General features: G+C 51.7%; 1 protein-coding gene across 4 annotated transcripts; it reads right to left on the bottom strand.

Moving 5' to 3' along the window:
* Positions 1 to 11,814: 11,814 nt before the first annotated feature.
* On the bottom strand, positions 11,815 to 22,972 carry PHB1 (prohibitin 1). Of its 4 annotated transcripts, none has more exons than XM_082602676.1 (8): positions 22,896 to 22,953; positions 22,104 to 22,190; positions 21,566 to 21,680; positions 19,715 to 19,876; positions 16,836 to 16,978; positions 16,577 to 16,693; positions 14,301 to 14,396; positions 11,815 to 12,958 (listed from the first exon to the last, which is right to left on the bottom strand). In XM_082602676.1, exons 3-8 carry the CDS (start codon positions 21,651 to 21,653, stop codon positions 12,746 to 12,748), a joined length of 819 nt encoding a protein of 272 aa, XP_082458802.1. In that variant the 5' UTR covers positions 21,654 to 21,680; positions 22,104 to 22,190; positions 22,896 to 22,953; the 3' UTR covers positions 11,815 to 12,745. The 4 variants fall into 4 exon arrangements, with proteins under 4 accessions (XP_082458802.1, XP_082458803.1, XP_082458801.1 ...); XM_082602677.1 differs by lacking the exon at positions 22,896 to 22,953 and adding an exon at positions 22,819 to 22,837; XM_082602675.1 differs by lacking the exon at positions 22,104 to 22,190 and having other exon boundaries at positions 22,896 to 22,972.
* Positions 22,973 to 23,606: the final 634 nt, after the last annotated feature.

Below are 23,606 nucleotides of genomic sequence, written 5' to 3'. Positions count from 1 at the left end.
TTTTTAATTTAATTTTTATTTTATATTGGAGTATAGTTGATTTACAATGTTGTGTTAGTTTCAGGTGTACAGCAAAGTGATTCAGTTATACATACACATATGTCCATTCTTTTTCAGATTCTTTTCCCATATACGTTATCACAGAATATCGAGTGCTATACAGGAGGTCCTTGTTGATTGTCTGTTTTGGATATAGTAGTGTGTATATGTTGATCCCAAGCTCCTAGTTTATCCCTATCCCCCATTAGTCCACTTTCTAAGGGCCCTCTTTTTGGTGTCTCTGGCCCTGACCATTGCTGGGTTCCTTAACCAATTGGCCTCCCTGCCACTGTTCTCGTCCCCTCTCACTTCCCCTCCACATTTCTTTCAAATGTGTGCCAGAGAATTCTTTCAAATACAAGAGTCTGATTTGGGTCCCCCCTTCCTAGCCTCTCCACTTGCCTCAGGCCTAGAGGCTAAAGTTCGAACTCTTGGCAGAGAATTGCCAGTCCAGGCCCAGCTGACCCTTCCAAACTGCTCACTCCCAGCCGCCCTCCCTGCTCTCGACCCCCGGGCAATCGCCCAGGAGCCCCACCTTGAATACCATGTTCCCTTCTCGGCCTGATGACTTATGTTACTAAACCTCTAAGACTAGCATGCCCCACACCTCCCAAACACTGAAGGCAGGGAAAGTTACTCCATCTTCCAAGCGCTCCAGCACTTGGTATGAAACGCTCTTGTCTTATGCCGAAATGTGATTGGTTAGCTGTCTGTGTCCTCCGTAAGCCACTGGTTCCTGAGAGCTTAGACCACATCTATCCTATTTCTATCCCCTCCTTCGTAGCGTGGTGTGGTGCAGGCTCTCTGTGAAGCGCTGTCCCATAGACATGAGGTGTTGGGAGCTTCTTCCCACCGATCACCTGCATTGCCCCCTACTCCACCCCCCAAAGGCTAACACTTACAAAACAATACTAGGTACCAGGTACTGATCTAGAAGGCTTGGGCATATTTGCTCACTTAATCCTCACCACAACACCATGAGGTTACCACTCCTGGCATCTCCATTTTACAGATGAGGAAACTGAAGCACAGAGAAGTTATGCATCAGTTCCAGGTCATGCAGCTAGTAAGTGGCTGAGTCAGGAGTGAAACTCAGCATCCTGGATCCAGAGCCCTGACTGTAACCTCGGTGGCGTGGAGTCGGTGCCATGCCACTTCACTCAGCCCTCTCACTGTTCTCCCTTCCCTCCACAAGAGTGGCTGCTGTTCCAAGGCCAACTGAACACCCTTCCACCCTGCCCAGGCGTGAGCTGAGGGTCCGGTGGCTCAGGTGGCTCTCTCCCCCGAGAGGGAAGGACAGAGATGACAGTCTGCCTCTGGTCACCCCTGCCCCACTCTCCTTTGGGGCGACTCCATGCCCAGCCACTCCATTCCTGGGCCAAGGGCTCTTTGGGGGGGGGATCTGAATCCTGGTCTCAGTAGGTCCAAATCATTTCTCTGGGAGGGTGTGCCTGAACCACGCACATGATCCCCTCCCCTGCCCACCAGCCCCTCGGGCACCTGGAGGGCTTTCCCAACCTGTTCTACCTGATCAGCTTCTGGCCATTAATTACATGTCATTCTTCTCTGGGGCTTTTTGTCTACTCTGCCTTTGCCTGCCCACACTTCCTTCCTGTTCTCCTTTCTCTTTACAAGATTGGGTATTTTTAAGCTGAGGTTTCCACTCATCTCTTACTGTCCGGTGGTTTGCCAGCCTTGGAGGCTACAGTTTGTGGCCTCATGCTGGGCCCAGCCTTGGCCCTCACCCTTAGCCATCTCTATAAAGCTCTCCCTTCTCTACTTACGAGGGAAGCACCCTAAACTGGCTGTTGGTCGAAGCTTTGGAAACTGTGCGGGACACGTAGGGAGCTGACCCCCTCCCGCAATGCTATGAGATTGTATATGGAGCCAGGTGAGGACCACGAGCGCTGGAACCTCACCAGGCCTCCAGGGTCACCTCTCGGTCCACCTGTGTGACCCACATTAGGGGGTGTCAGGGGGGCTGCTGGTCCGTGGTCTGCACCATCTTTGCAGCTTTGGAGACGCGGCTCAGGGAGCTCCGACTCCCTCTCTGCTCTCCTGTAATGTCCAAGGTCCCCACCTCCAGGCAGCCCTTCCTGCTTCGCCTTCCGCTTCAGCCCCAGCCTGGCCCCCCATCGCTCAGTCCTCACGGATGGCCTCCAACCTCCACAGGCTTCTCTGCATCACGGGTGCTTAACAGAGAAACTTTTGTTTGAAACTCAAACAACTGCGAAGGGAAGATGACTGAGCTTTGAGGGTTTCCTAGTTATGGTTTGTCTTTAAGTTTGGTTTCTGTCCTCGGCTTTCTTAAAGAAAAGAGAACAGTGGCAACCAAACGAGCGGATAGCCGAGATTTTTGTTTTTTTGTTTTTTTGTTTTTTTGCCGTACGCGGGCCTCTCACCGTTGTGGCCTCTCCCGTTGCGGAGCACAGGCTCCGGACGCTCAGGCTCGGCGGCCATGGCTCACGGGCCCAGCCGCTCCGCGGCATGTGGGATCCTCCCGGACCGGGGCACGAACCTGCGTCCCCTGCATCGGCAGGCGGACTCTCAACCACTGCGCCACCAGGGAGGCCCGAGATTTTTGTTTTTAAGCAACTGATAGTGACTCACTGCAGGCTGCTGGGCCCTCGGCTAATGTTCTCTAAAGTAATTGATAGGCGTAAGGACAGCCCCAAGCACCGAGGTATCCTACTGCGCCCTCTGAGTCACCATGAAGGACTAAAAGTATATTCAGCGTTGTTTTTATGTTGACTGTGCTTTATAAATTTGAATTTGTTAAAAAAAAGGGCACCCTCCCCCCCCCCACCCCCACCCCCCAGTGTAGCGTATATAGCAACTAACTGATTACTGATTGGAAACCAGGGAACTGATGTTCCGGGCAGCCTAGTGGGCCTTCGGGCCTTGTGGACTATGGTATCTGCAGCCCTCGTCCCCGGCCTCGGCCCCAGCCACACCTCTGCTTCACACTCTCTTAACAGTCCCCACCGCTCCCACCGGTCAGACGCCCCATGGTCCGGTCCTGAGCAGCGATGCCTTCTGACCCCACCAGGAGCTGGGGCTACAGCCCTGTTCTGTCTCGCTTGTTCCCTGGCACCCCTTTTGGAGTTGCTCAGTCATTCAGTCTACAAACATTTATCGGGCATCCCGCATGAGCAGAGTGCCATGCTGCGTGGGTACTGGGAAAAGTCAAGAAAATGTTGGTGCTGCCTTCAGGAGAAAACACTCTCCCACCACAAACACCTGGAGAGCTGCTTACTACAAGTTCAAACGAACTCCATCTCAGACCAAAGGGGTGACGGGGGAGCCAAACAGGGTGGGCTTTCTCAGAGAAGTCTTCTAGAAAGGGGGAGGTTGGAGCCTAACTTTGATTCTCAGTAGGGCTGTCCCAGCTGAACAAATAGGTGCCCAGGGCTGGGAAGCTCATCCTGGCAGTGGGACCCAGAATTCCCCCCCCACCTCTGCCAGGAAGCTGCCTTGTGAATCCTGGGCTGCCCCTTACCCTCTGGGCCAACTGGGCGATAAGGACGGGGGACCAGCCCCAGCGAGGAGGAAGTGGCCTGGCTTCCTGTTTGTTTGTGAATCTCGGAGCAGCACCGTGCAGCCATGAACCCCAGCTAAGCAGAGCAACTCCAGCCTGAGCCAAGAGTTCCAGGGAGACCACCAACCAAGCCAGCAAGCCCTCAATCATCTGGAACTCCAGAGCAGAGACCCATCCCAGGGCAGCCACACTTGGAGGGCTAGCCTGGTAGCAGCCATGCCAGGTCGGCAGGGTAAAGAGGTGGAGTCATGACTTCCCCAGAGAAGTCAGGGTCACACATTCATAATATGAAGCCTCTGGGCAGCTCCAGGGGCTCAAGCAATGCCATCTCCCCACCCCAAAGATTATTTCCTAGGACCCTGGACACAACCCTTTTGCCTTGTAAGGAAACCTTGTGCAGAGATTGGACCCTTTGAAAAATGGGGCAGCATGCATTGTGGTTTTGTTTGCAACAGCAAAACACACGAAAAACCACCATCAAGTCATCTAAAAGCCGAGTTGTGACAACAAAACATGATAGATCCATACCGGGGGAAACGCTGTAGCCATTAAAGACAATGGGGTGGATTTGTTTGTGCTACTGTGGTGAGATGTCCAAGATATTTCAGTAAATGAAAGCAGCAAGATACAGAACAGCGTGATCCCTTTTCTGCAAATAATCAGAACAGCAGAGGACATGTTCATATAGGCTTAGAGATGTGTGTGCTCCAGAATGCATGACATTTTTTTTTTACTGGAAGGGAATTTAAGTAACATAACAGCGGTTATTTTGGGGAGCGGAACTGTGGAAGAAAAGTGGTGGGAAGGCATTCAGTGTTCATTATGTATCCTCCTGTACCATTTGCATTTTAAAGTGATGTATATATGATATTGAGATAGATATACATATTTTAAAAATATTACTTGTGGGCAATGGGATTATGGTGTATTCTGTTTAATTCTTTGTACTTCTCTGTATCATTTAGAATAAAAAATATCAAAGCAATAAGTATTATTTTTAAGCCAATTTAAAGAATCGGGCAGTGTGCATTTGCAAGATGAAACAGGGTAGAGCTAGGATCATACATTCTCCAGGACAACTGATGGGAGGAGATGGGGAAAGCGCTTTGCTTTAAGATCTGTACGCATCAGTAACAGCAGAACCATTTGACACTCCACTTTGTGGATTCCTTATGGCAAATGTTTGAGCCGTCTCTGGTTTCCTTTAACCACTCCCTTTCCCTGTGTCTTCCCCCATTTCATGGCCTCATCATTTAACTTTTTTTTTTTTTTTTTTTTGCTGTACGCGGACCTCTCACTGTTGTGGCCTCTCACTGTTGTGGCCTCTCACTATTGTGGCCTCTCCCGTTGCGGAGCACAGGCTCCGGACGCGCAGGCTCAGCGGCCATGGCTCACGGGCGCAGCCGCTCCGCGGCATGTGGGATCTTCCCGGACCGGGGCACGAACCCGTGTCCCCTGCATCGGCAGGTGGACTCTCAACCACTGCGCCACCAGGGAAGCCCTCATCATTTAACTTTTGACCTGAACCAAACAATAAGAAACAGAAATCTGAAGGGAGAAGAATATATACAATATGACTTCAATACACACAACCTGATCACCTGTCATTTGGACTAACTTGTATTTGCTTCTTTATAAAGGACCTGTATCTGATTCATCTTCTAATCCCCTGAAGCATCTAGCCCAGGACTGCACACAGTAGGTGCTCAATAGTTGTTGGATGAATAAATGGAACAACTTGTGCACGTGACACTTGTCCTTTTCAGGTCTGCTCATTCATAGAGTATCCACAAGGTGGAAGGTCAAACCACCCCTAAGCCTAGCAGATTTGATTTTGCTCTTCCTCACGAGTGTTTGGGGAAGCTGGAAGGAAACTCCTGGGGCCTCCAAAGGAGAATGTGATGTCCCCTCTGTGTCTCACTAATTCATTAACAACTGTTGAGCTCCCCAAACTGACCTCAGGCTGCCAAAGCCTCACTATCCAGCACACTTGGAGCCTCTCTGGTTTTAGAAAGAGTTAAGCTGAGCTGGTGGCGATCTCCCACCTGGCAAAGAGAGGGGTAGCACCAGTTTGGCTGGTGGTTGGGGCAGGACACTTGGTATGTTTACAGCCACAGATGCCCAGGGGGTTTTGTATCAGGAAGTCGCCTGCAGACGGTCACCTCGATCTATTTACTTACCCTTAGAGCTGGTGCTAATGTCCTCCTGGTCCCTTCCCTAGGATACCTTTCTGAACATCTTGTGCTTGTCAACACAGCCTGGCACCTGCTGCAGCAGGCAGGTTGCTGCCATCTGGTGGAGAAGAGAGGCCACAGCTTTGCCGGGCTGGGCCTGAAACAGACTTGAGAGACGGAAGGAACCTTTGAGAACAGCTTCCATGACAGTGGATTTCAAACTTTTGTAGCTGTGGAGCCCTTCCTTTAAATGACAGCAGTGACTAAGGCCTTCCTGCAAGACTGCTAAACTCAACGCTGCTCTGGCTGTAGCAGGGGAAAGACTGGACGCGTTCCACACTCCCCCAAGCTCAGCTGGCAAACAGCTGATAGGGTGTTTACCCCTTCGTTGTAAGGATGGGGAAACGGAGACCTGGAGATATAAAGGGACTTGCAGAAATTCTCTGCACAAGGCATACTTTGGAATCTGTGCAGCCAACCTGTACCCTCAACCTCAAATAAAGAAGACCTGAACACAGCTTCCTGAGTGCTAGATCAAGCCACCTACCCCAAGACATCCGGGCTCCTGGGAGGAGAAGCCTGAAACTCGACTTCTACATCTTCTTGTTTGAATCAAACCAGGGTTAGACCCATGATGGTCCCTATGCCCCCTTCTCAATAGCTATAGGCATGGAATCAGGGGCACGTAGATGCCCATTGCTACCTCAGAATTCCAAAGGTGTTTCCTGATCTCTGACATCAGGGAGAGGCAGGCAGCCCCTTAGAACACAAATAGGGACAGGAACGAGAATATTTTGAGCATCTTCTGTGGGCTGAGCCCTGTGCTGGGCATTTTGACATCTGTCAACTCATTTATTCCTCAGCAACACTGCAATGTGGATATTCGTATCTTTAGTTTTGATACGAAAAAAAGGATGATTGAAGCAGCTAAGTAATTTACCCAAGGTTTCCCAAGCTAGTAATTGGCAGAGTCAGAATCCAAACACAAATCTTTCTAATTCTAGAACCCATGTTCTTTCTACACACTTAGTTGCCTTCTGGGGTGACAAATCTGGGATGTCCAGGCCAGCTCGGAGTTCTTACGAAGGAGGAGGTGTTGTCTCTGCCTGCTATGGTCTAGCTGGGGATGGAAGTGTGCCTACGAAGAGAATGAAGACCCCTCATGCTCAAGCCCACCTGTGAGTGCAAAAGATTTACAGGACCAGGGGGCCTGGATATAGAATCTTGGAAGCTGAGAGATGGGATGGAAACAGTACTAGACAGAGTCTGGACACCTGGATTCCACCCTTGGCCTTGCAACCCGCATCCTGTGGGACGTTGGGCAAGTCTCCTCCCCCTCGCCTTCCAAATGAAGGGGTTGTTCCTGAGGACCTGAAAGCCTGCGACTCAGTTCTGTGCTGCCGTGACTCCAGTGGGGGTGGAGTTAGATAGGAAAGGATCCCCAAAGGAAGTGAGTGAGGCGGGAGGGTTATGGACGTGGATGAAGGAGACAGCATTTCACACAGGGAGGATGGCGAAGGCATGCGAGGAAAAGAAGTCGCTGCTAGCCAGAGACGGCAAGCTCCGCTGTTCCTGAATGCTTGGTGGAGATTAGGGGTGGCACAATCTGCAACGAGGAGCATCTGTGGGTTCTTCTGGGGTCTCTGACTGTTCAGGATAGACACGGCATTCACCAAGAGACTCCTCCACCCAGAGGCTAAAGGTCCCAGAGTCCCCGTCTCTGGGAGTCATCGCTGCACTGGGCTCCCTTCCTCAGCTGCGGCTTGGGAAGTCCAATCCAGCAGCAAGTCCTACCTGGAGAGCAAAGGAGTGGAACAGAAGTGGTTTCACCCCAGGCCTGGGGATCCTCAGGCCTCTGGGGAACCACTGGGCTCTTCCTTGCTAATTCCCATCTGTTTGCTACTCCCATTCCCACCCTCTGCCCAGCTCAGAACCATCTGCAGCCACGGAGACAGACGGTGTCATAGGCCTGTGTGCCAGGGCCTCAGTGTGACTTTGCTTCCCAGGTTACTGTAGCCTCGGACACAGTCGAGGACTTCGGGGACAATTACACTGTATCTGACTTAAAGCCCTCAGCCCCTCCTTGGTGCCTGAGACTTCCATATTCCAGGGTGCATCCCTTCTCCAAGGCTATCTAATGCCCTTAAGTCAGAGGTCAGCAAACGTTTCCTATAAAGGAACAGAGAGTAAAGACTTTAGGCTTTGCAGGCCGTATAATCTCCGTTGCAAGTATTCAAATCTGCTGCCGTAGTGCAAACGTGCATAGACGTGTTCCAACAAAACTCTATTTATGGACACTGAAGGTTGAATTTCATATCATTTTCATGTCACAAAATAGTATTCTTTTGATTGTTTTCCAACCATTTAGAAGTGTGAAAACCACGGTTAGCTCACGAGCTATACCGAAACAAGCCGTGGGCTGCGCGTGGCCTGCATGCCATAGTTTGCCAGCCTCTGACCTGAGTGTTTGCAGCTCGTTCAGCCAAATTTAGATGGCCCAAGCCTGTCATTGATGGAAGGCTTTTCTGGCTAATCCTCATGGTTTGTCCTGTCTTCCCTGGATGACAGCGGCTTTAAGTTCCTTCAAAGTAACCTTGCCCTTTCAGCTTTACTCTCTCTTCCAAAGTAGCTTGATTGGAGGGAGCTGGAAATACACCCTCCTCCTTCTCCACCCAGTGTCCCGAGCAAAGTCATTTTCTTTTAACTATAAACTGGTTTCCCCAGGCCAGTACCTTTCCATTCCCTCTTCCAGCCATGTGCCTCTGGGCCTTGTCAAACATCCCAGCCTCTGCTGGCTGCGGCAGGCCTCTTCACTCCTTTTTTGGTTCAATTCTCAACCCCAGTGCTGCCAGAGTTCCAGAGCTAATGTCTTTAGAAAAAAAGGGAGGCCTTAAATGTAAGGAAAGGTGGGAAGAGGTCAGCCACAGGCAAATTCCTGGAGAAGAAGGATTTTGAGTTGGGCCTGAGACAGAGAGGGACCAGGATTGAAAGAGGGAGGCGAGAGAGGAGAGGTGTTCCAGGCAGAAGCAGGAGAGGGTGAGCTGTGGGCAGGGGACAGCAAGGGGAGAGCCCGCACCTGGAGGCCACAGGAAGCGAGAGGGTGGTGAGGCTGGGAAATCGATCTGGGTGGGACCTTTGTGGGTGGGTCAGTCTGCTAGACCCTGAGCACCCTGCTTCAGAGCAGCTTGAGGCTACCTAACATAACGGCAGGGGAGGAGAATCAGGGGCCTCGACCCCCAGCACTCACCTCACTTCTAACTTCAGTGCTGTATGTCTATTTTTTCATCTCTTCATCTGACAAACATTCAGTAACTCCCACCAAGAGCCAGCCATGTTTGACTTGGGGGAAAAGATCCGGGGGTGGTTGGCGGGGAGAGGAGGAAGAGGAAACGTTTAATCAGGCAAGGGTCCTGCCCTCCATAAATGTAGGGCTGGAGGGAGAACACGTGTACACACACACACACACACACCTGCAACCCAAATGAGCACTAAACGCCTCATGGGACTGTGGCTCAGCGGAAGTTTTGTGTTAAAGAAAGAATTGGAGCTAGCACTCAAAGGATGGGGGGCATCTGGACCTGTGAAATGTGGGGGAAGGGCTGATGGGATGAAGTGACCGTGCGAGCAGAGGGGATGCAGTGAAAGTGGGGCTGGGGGGTACGCAGACAAGAGCAAGGAGCTCAGTTCGGTGCGTGTTTTCAATGAGGACTGTTATTGGCATCACGTTTGGGACAATTTTTTGTTGCATGAGTCTGTCCCACACAAAGCAGGTCTCATAACATCCCCGCCACCTCTGCTTCCCATCACCTAATGCCAGTAGCCGCTGCCCCTTTCCACCTGCATTTTTAGACAACACTCCCCATCCCATGGGAGCCACCAGGTAGGTATGTGAAGGCAAGCAGTAAAGTATAAAGTTGGACTAGAAAGGTAGCGAGCAGAGGGCCTCGAATGCCAGGACAAGGCATTTGCACTTTATTAACCAAGGGAGGAGCGGCTGCTGAAGATTTTTCAGGAGGAAGGGGATGAGATCTGCTTTAGAAAAGTTAGGTTTGGAGCGGTGTGCAGGATGGACAGGAGGCCTAGGAAAGGTGGGGACATCAACTCCAGTCTCCTGTGACTGTCCCACCCAGGTTATTTTCAGTCCAGGTGGGCTACTTTGCCCACAGTATTGGCAGATGGCAAAGGTTGAGGGGAGGGCCTAACTGCTCTTGCCCTGCTGATTGCTGGACCACCAGGTGATTAGAATAGCATCTGCTGCACGTCAGACTTTGACAATATTCCATTGTCTCTCCCTGTCTTTCAGATCGACCCACCTGGGGATGACACAGCTCCTCCCGCTTCAGTCCACACCAGCAGAACTTGTGTAAAATGCAGCAGGAAGGAAAAATGGCGAGCCTTCGAGGGTCCCACCCCGCCCCCGCCCCCGCCCTCCATCCAGGGCTCATTGCCTTCCTAGTCCGGGACCCTCGGAGCCTGAACAAGGGAACTATTCAGCCTGACCAAAGGAGAGACACTCCCCGTTCGGCCCCCTCCCTGGCCAGGACAGGACACGGCTTTTGATCCAGAGCCCAGAGAATCCCGAGCTGATAAAAGCCCATTGTGGCAGTTTCTGGAGAAACCCAGAGGCCATCGGGGGGACTCTGGGGCTAAGCAGCCAGTTAACAGCCCTTGAACATTTGGGAAAAGAATTACGCGGCGGAAGTCGAGGCAGAATAAGGCCCCTGGCCTGCCACTGGCACTGTCTGTGGCAGGGAGGCCGCAGGCAAAACCAGCAGGGACTGGCCGGCCTGACGCCAGGGGCAGACCTGGAGGCAGAAGGAACCCGGAAGCTAGGGACGGCTCCCCTCACACACCTGGCTGGGAAACCCAATCTCCTGCCATATGCAAGAAACAAACTGCTCTTTTAAGAAGGGCCCGGGGAACAGAGAGGCCTCCTGCCCAGCCCCCCAAGGGTGTCCAGAGCAATAAACAGCAGGAAAGCAGGAAGGCCGCGGAGTGGAAGCCGGTCTGGAATCTATTTAGCAGTCATGCTCTTTCTGCTCCAGTCTTTCACGCGTTTTGTGAGTCCAGGCAGCTCACCGCTCGCAGGTCTCACTAGGCTTACGGCACAAAACACAAGTGGGAAGAGCTAACCTGAGATAACTGATGCCAGGGAGGTGGTGAGGAGATGGGCTAGATGAGGCTCGCCCAGCATCAAACAGAACAGGTGGGAAAGGACGAGATCCCTGGGGAGAGGGCCTGGGAAGGGAGCGCGGTGCAGTGCTGGGAGAACTCAGTCCCCAGCCCACCCTAAATCTGGGCACCGGTCCCATTTCCCAGCTGACAGCTGGCCCTATCACTCTGGGAGAGGAAATGCAGAATCCAGGTCAGAGACCAGCCTGCAGAGTCCTGTTAAGAGACCACTCTCCTTGGCCAGGTGGTGAGCTGGGGATTAAACTGAGAGCGGAGGTTAAAGCCGTCAATGTGAGCGCTCACTGCACGTTATTTCCATTTTATTCCTAAAAGGATTGAGATGGGTGCCTGGCACGGCCCATTTCTCAGTTGTAGGTCCGCTTTCCCTCCCCACCACTCAAAGTGCATAAACCTGGCCCCCCTTCAAAGGCCAAGGCCTTTCTTCATCAAAGCAAAGCAGAATAAGCAATAGAAGCCCAAAACAGGCAGGGCACCCGAAGCCATCTCGTGTATGTAAAAGTCTAACCAGAGTGCACCGAGGGCTTGGCACACGTGTATTTTGTCAACCCCTCATTTAAGGGGTGGGCCTACAACTTTCCAGGTGGCCCCAAAAGCCACGGGGGAAGTGAACGAACCTCCACCACCCCTCACTTCCCAAGAACCCACGGAACAACAAACCTCACTTGACACCACTGATTCATTTCAGGCTGGGATGGATCTGGAACACGGCACAAAGTGTTTTCTGAAACCAAAGCATTTTCTGCCCTGCTGGAGGTTCTGTCTGTATCTGGTGATACAAACGTGCACACAAAAACTGCTAGAATGCTCTGTTCTGATCCCACGGTTCCCCCCCCCGACACACACACACACAAAAACCCCGTAAGACTGAGCTGGAAGGTCTGGGTGTCATTTATTCATAGCAGTTTACACACATTTGTTTTCTTCCCGTGGTTGTTTCCTTCAAGGCACAGGCACAGAGCCCTCTAGAAAGGGCAGTCTCTGAACAAGGGAAGCCAGGAACGCAGGATGCACACGCCTTTGGCAGGCCCATGTAGCCCCGGCCGGATGCAATCCTTCAAGCTGGAAATCCGCCGGGTATTTGAGACACCAAGGTGGGAGGTGGAGAGGAAAGCCAGAGGACTCACATCTTGGTCCAGGCCTGCTCTCTCATTATCCAAGTCCATTCCAATTTTAGGACCCTGGGGTGGGGGTAGGGCAGCAAATCAGCCCACCCACCTTCACAGGGGCAGATTCTTCAATCCGTGCTTCCGCTGGCCCCGCAGTTAAAGAGAATCGGCCTATGGTAAGAGACAGATCGCTTCCTCTCTGACCCCTCCCCGGCACCTCTCTTCAGCTGGGTACGTGAAGGAACCACTGGAAAAAACCGAGGCCTGTGTTCGTTGTTGTTCAGCTGCGCATGCCGTCTTCCTCAAATCATGAATAAAAGATAGGCTGGAGGCTGCCAGTTTACTCAGGCCGCCCACTGCCTCCCAGCTCATCACACACATGGCCCTGCCTGTCTTCTGCCAACTGCCAGTGCCTAGGCTGGAGTGCCACCAGGCCCCAAAGACGGGAGCCAAGCTGGTCTGTGTAGGTACTTGGCAACTCTGGGTAGGGAGGTGGATAAAAAAAGGGGATGGAAAGGAGAAGAGTGAAAGAGCTTCACCTGATCAAGTAACTAGAGATCCGAAGTGATTTTACTTTTATTTCCTTCACTTTAAGCCAATCATGAAGTTTCACAGTGATTTCTGGGGCGGGAGAAGGAAGGTGGTGGTGAGCATCATGGGGGCTGTGGTCCAGATGGCCCCAGGAGGTGCGGGTCTCACTGGGGCAGCTGGAGGAGCACCGACTGCCCACTGGGCAGGTAGGTGATGTTCCGGGAGCGCGACAGCTGGTACGCGATGTCCTCCGCCGCCTCCAGCTTGCGCAGCTCTATCAGGCCGTCGCCCGCAGTGGTGAGCGAGTTGGCGATCAGCTCCGCGGCCTTGGAGTCACCCTCCGCAGAGATGATGGCTGCCTTCTTCTGCTGCTCAGCCTGCGGGGGTGGAAGCGGAGAGGCCAAGATCACACCTTGGGGTGCTGGATGGCGGCTGCAGTCTCAAAAGGACCATGTTGGGCACCCTCACCGGGTCCCGAAGGAACTCTGGGACTTTACCTCCCCCTCCAGACAGGGTCAGCGAGCACTGTCCCCCCAGTCCTCCTCTCCTGCCTTGCCACCACAGGGACACATTTCTGTTGGCTACATAAACAGCATCTTATTTAAAAGTCCTCAGTAAGATGAACAGCAACCCAGTCCGGCCACATACTCCGAGGCAGGAGGACCCCAGGCCGAGGAAAGCAGGAGAGAAAGAAAGATGGAATTAGTCCTCATCTTTCCCTCCAGCCCCAAGTCAAAGCGACTTTCATCAAAACCAGTGCAGCTAAGTAGGGGCAGCAGGCACGGGACGCTCCCTAAAGTCGCTCTTGGGCTAAACTGGCTCCCGACCAGGAACTCAGGCACCCAGAACGAGACCTCCTGGCCCTCCCTACCCTTACCAACAGGAGGACGTCTGTGTGCAATGCATGACCTTCAGAAGCACGGAGAACACAGTGTGGAGCCTCTGAGATGAACAGACAGCTGTTCAACTGAGGTTCTGGGACTGTCCACTCCACAAATGTTTAGTGACACCTAGAATCTATCCCAGGCATGGTTTGGGACATGTTCTAGGTGCTGGCGAGAGGCAGAAAAAAGTGGAAAAAGAAAAAATAAGTCTCCATCCACATGGAGTTTATATTCTCTAAAGTTAAATGTCTACCCATATACCTCTCTTTTGCCTGATTCTAAGGACTAAGGTGTCCTGGATTAGGAATAAAAATCCAAGAGAATTAGTGGTGGGGAGAAGGGAATATATGAAATAAATACACCTTTGCAAAGACCAAAAGACCAGGCCCTATGCAACTCTATTGCGTCCCAGCACACTCTGACACATCTGGATGGATTTAGTGCTTGAAAAAAAAATCCAGTGATGACAGTGCACCTGGCGCAACGTTTGATCCCTTTTGCTGTCAGCTTTCACTGTGTAACCACAGTTAAAAATGACCTCTCGGTGAAGCTGAAAATATTCCAGAAGAAACGTTTTTATTTGTGGGAGAGTGTTTTTGATCTTAGGGACGTGGAAAAAAAATTACCCTTCAGTGATTTAAGAACATAACTTCACATATCCCTGACTAGACCCCGAAGACTCTGGAACCAATTGCAGGAGTACAGTCCCTTCAATCCCCTTCCGATGATCCCGGAAGACATGACAGATGATGAATTTCCAGGCCACCCAGCAAACAGGGAGGCTGAGCACAGGAGAAAGGGGAGAGAGGCTCCTGCCATCTGGTTGAGAGCTCACCTTTTCCACCACGAATCTGGCCCTCTCTGCTTCCTGCTGAGCCACCTGTTTGGCTTCCACCGCTTCTGTGAACTCCTTCCCGAAGGTCAGATGCGTCTAAGGGGAGAGAGTGAGCACGAGACGAGGCAGGGTAATGGCTTCGACAGCGCTGCTGCAGGGCCCGCACGGCCGCTGGAGGAAGAGGCCGCGAATGGCTCCAGCAGCTGGAGACAATGTGAGGTCAGAGCGCCCTTCCACCTCCACAGCCGTGCCCAAACTGAGCTCACACCCCAGAATCCTCGGCTGCCCAAAGTGCTCCTGGACCTCATTCGGGCACCCTCAGGTACAACACAGCCCACGGGCACCAGAAGGCATCTACTCGACTGACCACCTCCCTGGGGGAGGAGACCTGTGGGTTCCAGGACCCCCACCACTGACTAGTGCTCTTCCAAGGTCCTTTGAGGGCCTGCTTGAAGCCCCCAGAGAAGCCAGATGGAAAACTGAGCCCCTGAGCGTGAGGGATGCAGCTGGTTCTCAGGGATTCAAGAGTGTGATGCTCTCTGCTTATGACTTAACCAGGCCACTGCTTTCTCACAGCATCTCCACCACAGAACAGGAAGAGGATGAGAGAGACGATTTCCAAACCATGATTTTGCAAATCATAGTTTTCCCTATGTGTGAGTGCTTCTGATAAAGGGTTTAAAAGAAAGAGAAGGCAGGTAAAGACATTGCTTCGGGTGAAGGTTTAAAACTCTGATTATGCATAGGTCTTCCCTAACAACACGAGCGACCGAGACTTCGCTGAAGTGACGTCTGTAATGACAATGCAAACAACGGGAACAGATCTCTGCAGTACTAATACCCAGTCTAAGTTATCTATATTTTTTATTAAAAGGGAAGAATAAAGGGGTAACAGCATTGGTTTTGCTACCAAATTCTACTTGTTTCATTTCCTCCACTACCCTCCCAACCTCTGCTTTAAAAAAAGAAAATAAGCGGCTCAAAACTTCTCAAGAGTAAATCCCAGTCCAATGTCTTCCAGAATTTTTGACACTCCTAACTCTTAAACTGCAGCTGTTCTACCTCGCCTGCTCCATTTCTGGACTCTTGTTCAAAGTTTGCGAAAGAAAATACAATCCTGAGCAATGAAAATGCAATGCGTAATTAAGGAATAAAATTTCTTTCTAAAAGGGCCAGCTGAGGGCAGCAAATTCCCCATGAAACCTAATTTTCTTCGCACACCTCTTAGATATGGTTTCCTGTGGTCAACCCCCATTTCCCCAGGATGGAGTATGTGGTTAAAGTCTAGCAAAATGCCAAGCTTCTCCTTAGGCTTTCACTTAGTGTGTTCTCACGGCCACAGTGTTTAGTTTAACACCAAGTGGGAGAGCCTGAGCAACCACTCTGGTCCAAGGAGCCAAATGGCTGCAGCCTGGCGTCTCGCCAGTAGAGGGAGCCCACGAGCCCTCCCACGGCTCAGGCAGTAGCTGCACGCGGAGCCGTGCCCCGGGGTGAGCGCAGGGTATGTAGAGTTGTTACTGTTTAAACGGCTGCACAGATGCTGAGGGGGAAGCTGTGCCCTTCCCCAGCGACGCACAGGAGAACGGAATGGGGAACACTCTACCTCACCACCCGAACAAATCACGCCAAATGATTCTCCCCGGAGAATCAGAAACACGACCCCTTCCCCTCACCCTCCTCGATCTGAAATGCTATCCTGCCTGTATTGCTTTCCGTCTGCATTGCGGCATTCAGTGTCATATAAATACACAGACCACACAGTCTCAAGAGGATAGCTTATGCCTCAGAGATGCCCCCTGCCTCCCACACCAGGCTTTGGGAAACAGAACCATTCATGTACACTCTATCACCTTTCATGGGGAGGTCCCAGAGCTCACTTCACTGCGCTTTAGACCCTAGGTGTTAGGAAATTCCCTGGGGTCAGGCTGGGAGGTCTGTGCTAGGGAGAAAGACTATCCAAGCTGTTCCCTAATCTCTACCGGGCAACTTCTGCCTGTGTCAAACAGGGTTAACACGACGTCACTTCCTGGGGAGCTCGGGGGAACATTCAGTTTGGGGAAGATGAAAAATCTAGTGGTCAGGGCGAAAAATGTCTGTGGCACAGGGGAGGTAAAAGAACCTTCTTCTGAAAACAAACCCATGGAGACTGCCACATGCCACCAAGAAGGTCCCATGTTTTCAAGCCTTCATTGAGGAAAGTGGAAGGTAGGACCTCACAGTGTCTACCCAGATATGGAACCAGGCACCCTCCCCTGCAGGCACCCCAAGACCCTTACCAAGGATACGTCATCCAGGATGAGCCCAAAGGTTGCTGCTCGCTCCGTGAGGTCATCGCTCACCTGTCTGGAGACCAGCTCTCTCTGGGTGATCAGTTCTCCGGCATCAAAGCGAGCCTGGTTCCAAGGGAGGGAAGAGGAGCCGGTCAGGACAACGAGGAAGCGGAGTCCCAGCTAGTCACCGCCAAGCTCTTCCTGCCACCTAGCGATCTCCTGGGGGCCGGGCTCGAGGCTCGAGGCTGAGGCCCTGTTCACTCACCACCACGGACTTGAGGATCTCTGTGGTGATGGACGGCAGCACGCGCTCGTCATAGTCCTCTCCGATGCTGGTGAAGATGCGGGGAAGCTGGCTAGCGACCGGCCGGAAGAGGATGCGCAAGGTGATGTTGACATTCTGTAAATCTTAGGGTGGGGGAGAAGTGCTGGAGTTAAAAATAAAAACCAAAGTGGCCTTCTACGACCTCTCCTACCCCACATTTGCTATAATTTATAAGTCGCTGATTATCAGATCCTAGAGGGTGAGGTGCACCTGTGCGTGGTCTCCTTGGTAGAGAACCCAGCACAGCATCAGCGTTAAAAACTTCTCAAAGGATTCTGGTGATGACAGCTTTTCAGTGTGTCCTGAATGCCCTCTGATATAAGCAAATTCAGATTGTATGTCTAACAGTTGCCATGGATATGCCTGGAACACTGAATATTTTAAGAAAACAGATAGGCCAATGCCAAGAATTCTAGGGTAAGGCCTCTCCAAGGCCCAGTGAGTGTGGCCCGAGGTAGGAGTGTGCCTCAGAGAGGTGACCGTGGGTCCAGCAGGCTAGCAGTCTAAGGCCTGGCTGCGGCCTCTACTCTGCTCTTTACTAATTACGCGGGCTCACTAAGCCTTAGCCTATCTCAGCTTATTTCCTCACATGTAAGAATGGGGATGATTTCATCTGCCTCCCAGGCATGTTGGGAGAAACCGAAGGAGGAAACAGATATAAAAGCACTCTGTCAAATACGCAACAGATGTAAGGGGTTATCAGACTCATCTAGAGGTCCTTGGCCGAGTCAAAGGACACAGGGAGGGAATTACAACTTCCCCTGACAACGCAGTCCTGCTTGGGGCTAAGGCACTGTCACAGGCTGCTTGCAGTCATCAACAGTATGGACCAAACGCCCATGAGATGAGTTCTGAACCAGGCACCAGAGTGGGAAATGGTTATACACCCGTCCCTGATCTCTGCAAGTTCCTATCAAGTTTTGAAGACAGGTGTATAACGTATCCTTAGAACAACTGCACAACAGTAGAGAAAGAAATCCCAAAGAGGTGGAAAGTTCAGAACTAGGCCTTTAAGTTAAAATATGATGTTTCTTGATTAACCTCACCCCACCGCTGATTTCCTCTGATGTAGTAGGCAGGCCAGACCCTTTACAGGAGGCTCCTCCTCTCTCTGGCCAGGAGCGAGAGGACCGATTAGTGAACACCAATGTACCCTTTCCCCTCCTCTGCCCGACGCACTTCTCATCCTAAAGTGCCAGTGCAGACGCACATCCCTCACAGGAGCTCTCTTCTCTGCTTCCCCTCCATGCTGTAGTCACCACGCCCCACTCTAATGCCTGTCCACATGGCTACCTCCCTAGCTAGACCAAGCTCCTAAAGGCTCCTGCTTTCGTCAACTTTGAACTACCCCACCCTCTGACCCAGCACAAAGCCTGGCACTATCACAGAAAGCAAACATCTGCTGAGGAACAGCAACATCCATGCAACCCTCTCCTGCTGCACAGAAACTTCACGGCCAAGACAGCATCTGCCACTCCATTTACTGCCTGTGCACCTGTATGTGTACGATGCGGGGAGAACCATGACAGCAATTCATTTTAGGCTCCAACTGGGAAGCCAGTGGCGTGTCAGACCAGATTGCTCTCAGGGATGTGGGCCTTGGCCTGGGAGATAACAATGTGAGGGCAGCACCTCTGGAAACAGAGGCCTTGGAAAGCAAGGCAAAGGGTAAGTCAGCTGTGAAGGCAAACAGAACGGCTGGAGATCGGTTTACAGTCACCCTGGGGAACAAGAACTGATGGGAAGGGTCAACCGAGGGAGCAAAGGCACATTTAGGTTTCTTTAAAATTGGATTGCTATGTGACTCTTTGTTCATTTCTCTAAATTTGTACAACTGTGTGTGTATTTTAAATATATAGGCATACGTCATTTTCTTGAGCTTCACAGACACTGCATTTTTTTTTATTTTGAGGTACGCGGGCCTCTCACCGTTGTGGCCTCTCCCGTTGCGGAGCACAGGCTCCGGAAGCGCAGGCTCAGCGTCCATGGCTCACGGACCCAGCCGCTCCGCGGCATGTGGGATCCTCCCGGACCGGGGCACGAACCCGTGTCCCCTGAATCGGCAGGCGGACTCCCAACCACTGTGCCACCAGGGAAGCCCCAGACACTGCATTTCTTACAAACTGAAGGTTTGGGGCAACCCTGTGTCAAACAAGTCTATTGGCACCATTTTTCTAACAGCACCTGCTCACTTCATATCTGTCACATTTTGGTAATTCTTGCAATATTTCAAACTTTCCCAATATTATTATATTTGTTATGGTGGTCTGATGATGGTTAGCATTTTTTAGCCATAAGATTTTTTTTTTTTTTTGCAGTACGCGGGCCTCTCACTGCTGCGGCCTCTCCTGTTGCGGAGCACAGGTTCCAGACGCGCAGGCTCAGCAGCCATGGCTCACGGGCCTAGCGGCTCCATGGGATGTGGGATCCTCCCGGACCGGGGCACGAACCTGTGTCCCCTGCATCAGCAGGCGGACTCTCAACCACTATGCCACCAGGGAAGCCCATAAGGTATTTTTAAATTAAGGTATTGTATACATATTGTTTCTTCAGAGATAAAGCTATTGCACCCATATGCACTGGGGAACCAAAATATTCGTGTGACTCACTTCATCACAGTATGTGCTTTGCTGCGGTGGTCTGGAACCGAACTCACGACATCTCTGAGGTATACCTGTATATTTCTTTCTCTGCAGCCACATAAACCTCTTCACGGAAAATATGCCAGGAATTCGTATTACGAGAAGTTCAACCCATTCGGGGTCCCATGGCAGCCCTTCCACACTCTCTGCTTTACCTGACCCACAGACAAGACTCACCTTTGCTACCAGTGATTACTGGCACATTCCGTGGTCGAGAGCGGCAGTCAAAGATAATCGGTTTCTGTACCCAAGGGATGAGGAAGTGAGTCCCTTCCCCTACGACAATGTCCTGCACTCCACGGAACCGGTCAAAGATGACAGCTCTGTGCCCAGCATCCACTAGGAATGAAGCATAATGGTGGGTCAGAAAAGCCCCCTCACCCTTTAACCAAAAGGATCATGGTTTTGAAAATCCCTGGTGCCTTCCATTCATTTATTAAGTCTCCCCCCTCCTGCTCTTTCTTCCTACACTTCTGGTCTCTAGAGGCCTCTAAACAGCTATAAAACTAAGCAATCATTTCCCATCCCACATGTCCTCCCAAGGACTTTGGTAATAGGATCTATTCCTCAGCATCCTTTCTCCTTGAAACAACTGGCTGCTGATTTTCTGATTAACCACCTCCCCAAACTTCTTTCTAAAACTCACCAAGGTCTTCACTGTTACCACAGTCCATCCTGGGTCCAATTTAACTCAGTGTTTCCGGAAGCAGCATCCTCCCTATGGCAATCCTAAAATTTGGAAGGCCCCACTTTCTCTTTCCAATAGCTTGGTTTCTCTAAGGTTTGAAGGGGTTATAGAGCTGTCTTGCTGATTCAGAAAGAAATTAGTAATGGTGACTACTGTTTAGCTATTCAGGGGTGGCCAAAAAGATCAGAGTATAAAGCTGTGCCATAGAAGGAGAGCAGGCTTTTCTTTCTTTTTTTTTTAAAAATAAATTTATTTATTTAATTTTTGGCTGTGTTGGGTCTTCGCCGCGCGCGTGCTTTCTCTAGTTGCAGCGAGCAGGGGCTACTCTTCGTTGTGGTGCGCGGGCTTCTCACTGCAGTGGCTTCTCTTGTTGTGGAGCACAGGCTCTAGGTGCGCGGGCTTCAGTAGTTGTGGCACACGGGCTCAGTAATTGTGGCTCACGGGCTCTAGAGCGCAGGCTCAGTAGTTGTGGCACATGGGCTTAGTTGCTCCATGGCATGTGGGATCTTCCTGGGCCAGGGATCGAACCCGTGTCTCCTGCATTGGCAGGCGGATTCTTAACCACTGTGCCACCAGGGCAGCCCGAGAGCAGGCTTTTCTGACCAGCCGCTTTCTGTCTCTGCCTTTTTGGACATTACAGTTGGCCCAAACACCTTCACTCTGAAAGTAATCCTCCTCTTGTCAGGGTCACACATGAGGTGGGTCGATCTACTGCTACTTTCCAACAGTGAAAGCTGGAGAATATGAGAGGTGGAGGGGGTCTTAGACATAAACCAGTTCAATCCTGTGGCTTGACCAATGAGAAAGCTGAGGCCTGGGGAGGGGAAAGTGACTTGCCTAAGGTCACAAAGAAAAGTGGAAAAGCCAGCTTAAACACCCAGCACACTGTTAAAAGCTGGGTAGTGAAGCTCAAAGACATTTTCTCTGGAAAGACTCAAACACACCAGAGCAAAGCTCCTGCTCAGGACAAGGTCACCGAAGGGCTAAAACCCTTGCTGAGTTATTCCGCACACAGGCAGAAGGGAACAAACGAGCTCTCCGTTTCAGCTGGCCAGCGAAGTCCTGGCACTCTGCTGCAGCACCACTTTAAATTCACAAGAGCAGGTGGAAACGTCCAACTGGGCTGGGAGGCTCTTGGTGAATAAAGAGAACCTACGGCTACAAGGACAGAGGCCCTGATGACAATGCAACCATGTGGTGCAGGATGGCAGTAGGTGAGCCCTCTTGGTCACAAACACATTCACGGACAGCGGCTGCCAACGGGAGTGTCCCACAGGCTATGAAGAGCAATAGAAGTCCTCTGGCAAAGGGCAGTGACCCACCACCCCTCAGTGCCTCACCATTATACAAGGCAGAGTTCACCACGCCTCCTGCAACGGCTAAGGCCAGGCCAAACTTGCCAATGGACTCAAACACTTTGGCAGCCATGTCTTCTTCTGCTGGGCCTGCTCACACCTAAGTGGGTGAAAACAAAACAAACAAAACAATTCAATCCCCACATCCTCAGAGTAAAGCCCTCTCTGAGGCATCACATGGACCTGTCGAGTTGGCTATTTCTTTCCCCACTCGTGAGAGCTCTACATTATCGACTGAAGGACATTTCATAAACAACACTCTGCAGCTCGTGTAAGTGTACGCTCAATGCCTCTGCGCTTCTTTCTTCTTTCTCTACTACTTAAGAAAAGGGGTCTGGGGTCCTTGGTTCAAAATGGGAAGGAGGCATGGGCTTGATACCCATAGAGAACTCAGCCCCACACCAAACACCCTCCCATTTCCTGGACAGTCAGGCCCCAGGAGAGAGGCTGCGTGGCTGGTTCTGTGCAATTCTGGTTCAGAAAAGAATGTGATTCCAAGAACAAAATAACAGCAATAGCTGACCTGTATACTGGGTAGTCTTCTAACGGCAATTTCCATATTTAATCCTCACACCACCCCGTATGAAGTAGGTAACTACAGATGAGGAAACTGAGGCACACAGAGATGTTACGTTACACCAGGAGCCTAAGATCACGCAGCTCTGAGGAGGGCTACCAGGATTAGAACCTAGAGGTCTAATTCTAGAAGGCACATCCTAACTCCTCACCACGCAGCTTCTCCACATCAGGCGTTAAGAATGACCTGTTATTATGGAAGCGGGCGCTACATGACGTTCTGGGGTCAACATATCGCGAGAACCAATCGGGCCAGAAAGGCCCTAAACAGCTGCACCCCGAGGGAGAGCCCTGGAACGGGTGGGGGTAGGGGGGCTGAGGCGGGGTGGGCGGAGGCACGGCTGACCTCACCAGAATCTACTCCAGCACTTAACTTTGTCTAGCTCCGCCCCATTGCCGTCGTCCGCTTCAGCCTCCCTACCTCCTCCCCAGACCTCAGCGTCTCTACCTTCATCTCTCCCCGTGCACTTCAATCTTTCCTGAGACCCGGATGCCCAGTCCCGACCCCTCAGCTTTTCCATTCCTAAGAGCTTCTAGATGATTCCTCACTCTGCCCCCACACACACCTACCTCACTCTACGCAAGCCCTGGCTCCTCCCGTGCTCACCCCCCTTCCCCTCCGACACGAGGCGGACCCACGCATGGACCCCGCCCGCCCAAACCTGGGGCTAATGGGAGTGCAGAGGGGGACTGCGGAGACGCCCGGACGCGGGCCGCAGCAGCTCCCCTCCATTCTCACCTGCTCCCACTCTGACCTCCACATGAATTCCCCAGACAAACATACTGCGCGTGCGCCGGGCAGCTCCCCCCTCTTCCCCGCCTTCCTTCCAAGATCCGTGCCTCCGATTGGTGGGGTCGAGCGCTGTGCATTCTGGGAAGGGTGGCTTGCAGCCTTACCCTAGTTCCCGGGCTCTTCGCAGATGAACTACAATTTCCAAGAAGCCATGCAGCGGCTGTCCCGCGCTGAAAAACCTTTCTCTTTGGTGGTACTAAAGGCCTAGAGGTTGCCGCAAAGCCTTTTGGGTGCTGTAGTTTCTTGAGGGATAAATGCACGTGCCTGTCCTGAACAGATTTGGAGCCTGCTAGAAGATGGGCGCTAAGGCCCTGGGAAGGAGAGGCTGGGCCTGCTGGCTGGTGTCAGAGAAAGGCAAGGGCAAGTTTAGGGCTGATGAAAGAGGGCAGGTGAGCACGCTGCAGAAAGTCGTGGTGAAGTAACTGGTGGGCTGAGAGATTGAAGGGCTGGCTTCTTTCCAAAAACCTATCTAGCAGCGACCTGAGTTGTGGGACCTTGATTGCCAGACCAGAGAGAACCGTAGAGACACCTGGACTAGAAAATGAGACCCAGAGAGAGGAAGGGAGTCATTCAGGGTCATGCACCAATTTAAAAAGGGGTTGGGCTGAGTGTGGGTCCTGTGGACACATTTTTTTTTTTTTGTCTAAAAATGGTGGT

The sequence above is a fragment of the Mesoplodon mirus genome (assembly GCF_964341445.2).
Source record: "Mesoplodon mirus genome assembly, chromosome: 18".
In the NCBI taxonomy this organism is placed as follows: Eukaryota; Metazoa; Chordata; class Mammalia; order Artiodactyla; family Ziphiidae; genus Mesoplodon; species Mesoplodon mirus.
The sequence above is the reverse complement of the archived record's forward strand: the minus strand, read 5'-3'. Positions and strand labels throughout refer to the sequence as shown.